Here is an 8,243-nt window from a genome sequence, read left to right on the forward strand (position 1 = left end):
AGGTTTTGTCATCTGATAATGACAAAACCTTGTCAAAACATTGTACATTTGCTGTTATGTTAAACTTATATTAAACATTTTCTTCATTACCCATTCAAGCCGTCTCCAAGCATTGTTAATCCAAAATTGTTTTAGGTTCATTCTAAACCAAGAACTCCAAATTATTCTGGATACTTCATGTCTAAAAAAAAGCTTAAGAAGCTTAAGTAGCTTTAAATGTACAAGTTTATTTTGAATTAAATTTAATTTGCATTGTATAATAAATTTTTATCTTTACTTGACACTGTGCAATGATGTGTATTTGTATGCCTTGTGCAATATCTGTATTTTTGGAAAGAAAAGATTTGAATCTCATCCAAAACAATTATTCATTACATTTACATGATCAAACTCTTCTGAGTTCCTTCATGCTGCTTAACCATTTACTTCACACTTTTTGCTCCTCACTTTAACTTTTACATGAATCCACAACCTAAATCTTCCATCAAGAATAAGGACATGTTAATATGAGCACATAAATGAACACAGAAACACATGCATTATAATAGAAAAATTAATTCATTTTAATCTTCATTGTTAAAACTTCAATTACTTTGAGCAATAGTACAATCCGGAGGCTGGGAAATAACCATTAAAACAATATTATATGTGATATATAACTTATAAAAGATTATGTAACATAAATACACAATAATCTTGTGATATCAAACTGTTAGTAGTAGCAATAAATTTTCTTTTGTGACATAAACAGCATGTTCTTGAACTCTATACTACATGAATAATAACTCTGTCTCTTGTTTCTAAATAGCCCCCCAGTGGCACAGTGGTATGTCTGTGGACTTACAACACTAGAAACCGGGTTTCAATACCCGTGGTAGGCAGAGCACAGATAGCCCATTGTGTAGGTTTGCTTAACTACAAAACAACTGTTTCTGAATACTTTTGTCCCCTGGTGAGACAGCAGAAGGTCTTCAGATTTATAATGCTAAAATCAGGGGTTCAATTCCCCTTGGTGGACACAGCAGATAACCTGATGTGGCTTCGCTATAGGAAAACACATGCACACACTAAATACTGTTGCTGCAACAGTAGTGATTTATTTAATTTTTGATGGTGTTTTTTGTGAAACTTTAATATATGCTTGTAAATTATTAACAATAATCTTGTAGATAATTATAGATAACTTTACTCTTTGAATTCCTTGTTTTCATTCTTGAAAAACCTTGTATCTTTTTTGTTAAATTACTAATAATTTCAGTTATATCAAAATAAAGATTTGAATTTTCCATATACAACAAAATCTTAACTGTTTAATGATGAAGAGGTAAACAAGTATAAATGTATGTTGTTGTTTTTTATTTATTCCCAGACTTTAGGTTTATGGAGTTTTGGCACAGCAATGTTTCACACACTTGTTATTACTATTAACTTCAAGGTGAGTTTCTTAAACAAAATTATTAACTTGTGCAAAATATTTGAAAAACATTTCTTATTAAATTAGTATTTTGAATTAAGTCTTAGGATCTGAAAAGCTATGATTTCTTCTCACACAATAGCTTTTCTTGATTTTCCACTGCTCTCTAATGCATTGAAAAGAAATGTTTTTGATTGATATACTAGCCTTTATATCCCTAAGTTTGACCTGCTCATTTAGCATACGACAACCCTCCACCAAAAGGAACACTATACTTTCTTAGAGCAGCTAACCCCCTCTGTACTACTTTACATGAACCTTACTTTCTCGATTGGCATGAGTCGGACTTGTTTCTTGCTTGCTTTCAGTTTTCAATAATGTTTTTTAAAAATTTTGGACTTTCTCCCTATTTGTTCTTTTTTTTTTTAATAAAAAAAAGTTTGCTTTGCTTCTTTTTGCATTGTGGTGTGTTATGGACTTTAATTTAATTACCATTTTCACATAAAGTATTTTGAATTATGAATTTGCAATTTACTGTGATTACCACCATGGCTCTTGTAGTTCCTGGGGACATAAACTCCTGTTACCCAGTCTTTGGGATCGACACTGTCTGCCGAGGAGGTGCAATCCATGGTTCATTGGGAGTTAGCTTTTTACAATGGGGCCTGGTCCTTCTTCTCCACAACAGTTGATGCCTCATCAGGCTGATGAGAATGTTTTGGACTAGAATGATTTAGACAGCCCTTTTCCTGCTCATTCTTTTGCCATGCAGACACGTCCTGCACCTTTGTAGGAAGATCTACTGTTCTTATCTAATTAATTACACAGGTTTGTCACATTTTGAATGTTTATCCTGTTTCCTATGATGCCTCTCCTTTCTTTTTGTGTGAGATCCCTGCTCAGACTATTTAGTGTTTTCCTTTTTACCTGACATTGAGGTTCACTCACAACAGTTTTTATCACAGTTAAGTTCCGGGGTTAGTATGTCTGAACCCCCTCAAGTTTCTGACCAACATGCTTTAGCATTTCATCTCTCTTCAAATCCTTATTTGAATTCAGTTAGATCTTTTTTTTTTCCCTCTGGGGTTCTGATCCTGAGACTTCTGTATCATTTTCACAGACACAATTTTCATGGATTTGTCATACACTTTCTAACATTTTGCATTACCTCTCCTCTTTGCACCTTTTATCCAAGGCTTTTCGTCTTTCTCCTGTGGTTGTCTTCGGCAAAGCTCTTTTCTTTGGCCCTGCCCTACTTACTTGGCTGCTTTATTGTTGGGGATAGATGCACTGCTTGCAGGGTTCCTCCCCATCTTCCCTCAGGGATTTAAGGATGGCTACGTTTTTGCATGACCATGTTTGGAGGCAGTCCTGTTGACTTGGCCAGGTTGCATACTTCACTATCGTCCCTTGCTAATTGTTTATTAGCCTTTCTCCGCCACATCTCCTGATCCTGTCCTCCCACTTCCATACGTTGTCCTTAACCAGCATCTCGACATTCTCGTCCTTATCCTCATTTTCTCCATACTCATCAAGAATGTTGACAGCAGTATAGGTGACTACACAGTGGGGTTAAGCTCTACCACTTTGTTGGCAGTTGGGAGATGTTCACTACTGATCCCTGGGTTCTACAGGTTTTGTCAGAGGGTCTCTCTCTCCAGTTGTGGTCATAACCTCCTCTTTCATTGTCTCCAGTTCCTTACCCTCCCACAAGGGATGCTGTCTCAAACAGTCATCTCTCTGAAGCAGTGAGAGACCTCCTTCTCATTGAAGCCATCAAGCCAGTGTTTACCATTCAGCCAATTTTTACTCTTGACTTTTTGTTGTACCCAAGAAAACTGGTAATTGGAGACCCGTTATTGACCTCTCCCATCAAAATCAGTTTCTGGATCCTCCTCCTTCCACCATGAAGTCATTTCTGTCCCTTTGTTGAGTTTTCATTCCAAATTTTGGAACCAAGTTCAACGTAGCAGATGCATATCTTTGTTTACACTTTCATATCCTCACGTCATTTTCTTTGGTTTTCCATGAGGGGCATGTTTTTCAGTTCCAGGATCTTCAGTTTGAGCTTGCCTTGGCTTATTATGTTTGTTTTTTTGTTGTTGTCGTTGTTGGGTAGTCAAGTCCTTCGATCTACATCTGGTCTCATCATTATTGGATGACTGGCTCCTTCCTGTTCAGCATATTCCATTCCTACCTGTTTGCTCCTGGAGAAGGCAGCTTGTGTGGCTTGGTTAATCAAAGTGAAGAAGTTCATTCTTTCCCCTATACAGTATCTAGTTCACTTCAAGTATCTAGATTTCTTCAATTCCCACCTCAACCAAGCCCAGCCTTCACCACTATGCATTCGAAATATGGAGCAGTTGTTCATCAAGGCCCTATCTTTCCTCTCATTCTCTTTCAGCTTGAGAGGTTCTATCTCTTTTGGAAATGTGGGCTTCCTTGGAAGCTTTCATACTCCTTGGTCATGCTCACCTGCTTCTCCTTGAGTGGGAATTCAATGATTAATGGAACTTCAGTTTGGATCCCTTGGATCAACCAATTGTCCTTCCTTCTCTTCAGACCGACCTTGCTTGGTGGTTGAACAGAAAAATACTATGACTAGTGTTCCTGCATCTTTTTACCAATGCTGCTCTTGTGAGTTGGGGTGCATATCTTGATACCCAAGAGATTTCTGGGAGTTAATCATTGGCTCAATCCTGGCTTAATGTCAACGTTTTAGAGTTCTTAGCTTTTTTCATTGAGCTATGTCTCATTTCCTCCATCTTCCGAAGGGGAAGTTGGTGTTGGTGCATTCCAACAACACCACAGCAGTCTTATACACCACCAAGCAAGGTAAACCAAATCCAGGGCTATTGTTTTGGGCCCATGAATACCAAATGCAGCTCTTGCCTTGCCATATTCCCAGTGTTTTGAATATTGTTGCAGATTGGTTATCACATCTGCACAAGGTCATTTCCTTGGAGTGATCCCTAGATCCTTAACTTTTCCTCAGTTAGGAATGGAGGGGCCTTCACATTTATGCCTTCCCTCCTATACGTTTCCTCCCCAAAGTTATCTCTATAATCTTCATCATTCCATGTTGAATTCTCTTCGTGGCTCTGTTTTGGCCAACTTAGCCATAGTTCTCTCTCCTGATGCCTTTACAGTTTTCATCACCTCTGTCACCTTCTCTCCTTTGGACATCTTTCATCATGCCATTCCCACCCTCCAGCTTCATGCATGGCTTTGTCCATTGCAATAAGACAGGATCTGATACAACGTGGTACTTCTCTCCTTACTCTATCAGTCTGACCTTCCACATTCTGAGTTTACCAATGATATTATACTACTTTTTGTCATTGGTCTCTCTGACATGGTTTCTGCCCCATCTGTCTTTCCATTCCTCACTTTTTCTGGTTCTTCAACTGGTTGTTTGATCAGGATCTTTTGGTTTTGACAGTTTCTTGTTTTAGAGCAGCCTTGGTACACACATTTTGTTTTATCAGATTCTGCCGGGTCTCATCCTTTCCCTCCTGTTCCAGTCGTTTCATGTTCTTCATCCTCGCTGTGCCTTTCCTGTGCTGATTGTGATCTCAGTGTCGTCCTTTTTGCCCTTTCCCAACCTCCCTTTGAACCTTTGGCTTCATGTTCCCTGTATCATTATTCCCTCAAGACCTATTTCCTTTTCCTCCAGGCTTTTGGTCTAACCTTTTTGCTATAGATGTTTCCCCTACCCTTTATCATAGTACATATATTGTGGTATACCTGGACTTTTTCTTCCTTCCCAAGACCTCAGCTGCTCATGAGGGCGATTCTGACTTCAAGCCCATCGTCATGCCTTCCATTTCCCATACTTTTTCCAAGTTAGATCCAGATTGCCTCCTCTGTCTTATATAGTCTCTTCAATGTTATGTGGCTCATACAGTTTCCTTTCGTGGTTCCTGTTCCCATTTGTTTATTCTCTGGAGCCCTTCTGTGTCATGTGACATCTTCCCCCATCACTTATATGGGGTTGGTTCATCAGCTTATTAGGTTGGCTTACTCTTCCCTTTCCTCAGAAGGGCATCATCTTTATTGTGTCTCATTTTATCAGATCTGATATATCACCAGGAATCTAGTGGCTCATTTTCATTGTCTTCTGGAGGAGATTGTCTTGGCTGAAATGTGGAATACTCCCATACCTTTGTTGCTCATTACCTACACCATCTGGCTGTGTCCTTCTCTGGAGGATATCGTCTACCTCCTGTGGCAATTCTACACACACCAGTTCAACTCTAACATGGGTAAATGTCTTTTTCTGTTGTTTTCTTTCAGGGGCTTCTTTTTGCTTTGACATATGTTTGGTTCCCACTCAATGGTGAGTTTTGCCTGGTCAGGTTTTCTTTCCTATAAACCCACACCATATACCTTTACAGTTATAACACACTCTTGAGATTGGGTGTTCCTCAAGATCACTAGAGGCTTACCTAGTGGTATATGTTTGTGTGTGTGTGTGTATATATATATATATATATGTGAGTGTGTGTGTGTATGTAATGTAGAATTCTGATAAGTATTTGGTGGATCATCAATCATGGTATATCATGAGTAAAGCAGAAGGGGATTGCTGCTCATCCCTGTTTCTCCTTTCATTGAATAACTCAAGAGCAGTCTGCTTTTCAAAATAGGATTTCTAGGTCACCCATTGCACTTTCTCTGGTGTGATGTTCTTCCAAACTCCTCAGCATCCTTTACCTCTCCCTTCCTTGAGTGTAGTTTGGGAGTCCTAGCCGCTAAGGTGGTGGACCATAGAGGCTTCCTCATGAGTGTAGAACACACATAACATTACATATCACTACACTATATTGAGAAGAGTGCAAAGCTGGGAACCGTTCTTCCTTCTACCCCCTAGAGGTTTAGTGCCAGGAGTGCTGATGCTGGTGGGAGCTGGACCAGCCATTGCTGGATCCTCCTCATAATACTGGATTCAGGTAGATAGTGCCTTGTTCCTGGATTTAGACGAGTAGATACCCCCTATGGTTGAGCATGGGAAACTTTGTCCACCTCGTAATACTGGTTGCAGGATGTTCAATGCCCTGTTCCTATGGTCAAGTAGGCATTCCACATCTGCTCATAAGGCCAGGTGCACCTTTTTTTTTCCCTGCTGTTATGTTTGAGTTACAATAGTTCTTTTCCTGCTCGTAATACTTGGTACAGGATGATTCCCAGTTCTTACAGTTGAGTTGAGGTTTAGATACAGCCCCATAAGTCCAAGTTCATTTTGTTGTACTTCCTGTCTCCAACGATTGATTTGGAAGTTTGTCTGGCAGGTGCATTTGGTTACTTCCTCATCGTAATTATGTTACTATCTTTGCTGATTTCAATGGACCAAAAGTGTGGAAATAAATAGCTAGCAGAAAGAGAAACAAAATAAAGTGCATCATAATAAGATGATGTTACTATCCTGGCTGATTATGGTAATTCTCAGACCAAAACTGTGAAAAAACATAACAAGCAGGCAAAGGGACAAAATATCATGCATTATAGTAAGACCCGAAACTCTAGCGCTTTTAAATAGTTGACTATTGTTCTCCTGAAGAAGAATAGTCAACTAATCGAAAGTGCTCGAGTTTTGGGTCTTATTTTAAGTCTACTACACTTTATATGTGATCTTTTGTGCTAACTCTTTTATCAAAATGCATTATAGTAAGATGGTTAAAAATGTAAAGACTGTGGAAAATTACTTTTGGTCTCCTTTAATAATGACTACTTTTGACAGATAGACCTCCTATGAAGTATCTTATTAAAAATCAAACTTGTACTGGTTATCATTTGTTTTTATCAGTATTAAGTAGAAGGCTGAATTTATAATAAGCAATTATATTTCCAACAGTTAAAAAATTTATCTAACAATATGTATGTATGTGTGTGGATGGGTGTAATAATTCAAATAAAAGTTATTTTAATTAAATATTTTATTTTTTCATAGCTGTGCTTGCACACCAGGTACTGGACAGGATTGTTTATATTTTCAGTATTTATTACTATCATTGGTTTCATTGGATTTAGCTTTCTCTACTGTGCCTTTTTATGGTAAGTTATATATTACAGAAAAATATTTCACATCATTTGACATTATCAGCCTGAGTATCTTAAGCCAGTTAAATTTTTCTTGATCCTAAGCCACTTGTGAAGTTTTAGCTTACTTCTTTCTAGATTGATCCTGTTTTTTTTAATTTCCTAACATTTATCATATTATAACATATTTTCCTTTGCTTTTAATTGGGAGTTCTTAGAATTACTAAAGTTGTTTTTGTTTTTCCTTTTGACACTGTGGTTGCTTGACTTGCTTCAGCTGATTGGTATATCATATGTTATATATCAGTGATCATAAAAACAGTGAAATTGAATGCAATGTTTTTGGAATCAAAACAAAGAGAAAATATAAAGTTTTATAAAAATAAAGAATTATTTGAAAGCTTTATGAGAATGTAGGAAAAAAAAAATCATTATTCTGAAACCTACAACTAAGGTTATTAACTGTTTTTTAGAAAAGAAAAATCATAATATTTTTGGACTTCCAAAGCTGAAAACTTCGTATCAGCACCACATATGCAAATATTTTATTTTTCATTAATACATTATGTGAAAGTTCATTCCAAGATTCATCCATTTGTTTACTTTTTTAAATACTGTTACGTCTCCAGTTGTTAATTGATTTTCTGTAAATTCGTTCCCACGAAACTTTAGCGACACAAGTCCTTTCTTAATAAAACTGGTTTATTCTTTCCGAATATAATTTTACCGATACACTTATTTTCAACAGTTGCTCTATAACAAACGCTATAACAACGAACTTCAACAATAC

At 37.4% G+C, this 8,243-nt stretch overlaps 1 protein-coding gene across 6 annotated transcripts in view; it reads left to right on the top strand.

The window, feature by feature from the left end:
- Window positions 1-8,243, top strand: part of LOC106462455 (probable phospholipid-transporting ATPase IF) — a 118,967-nt gene that overhangs the window by 95,608 nt on the left and 15,116 nt on the right. For 5 of the 6 annotated variants that reach the window (XM_022389721.1, XM_022389722.1, XM_022389723.1 and 2 more), the window contains exons 25-26: window positions 1,370-1,435; window positions 7,365-7,468. In XM_022389721.1, coding sequence (XP_022245429.1) covers window positions 1,370-1,435; window positions 7,365-7,468 — 170 coding nt within the window. Of the gene's footprint in view, window positions 1-1,369; window positions 1,436-7,364; window positions 7,469-8,243 lie in introns of those variants that run through there. The other variant, XR_002611279.1, reaches the window with a different exon arrangement.

This window comes from Limulus polyphemus, unplaced genomic scaffold, assembly GCF_000517525.1.
Source record: "Limulus polyphemus unplaced genomic scaffold, Limulus_polyphemus-2.1.2 Scaffold1170, whole genome shotgun sequence".
NCBI classification, from domain to species: Eukaryota; Metazoa; Arthropoda; class Merostomata; order Xiphosura; family Limulidae; genus Limulus; species Limulus polyphemus.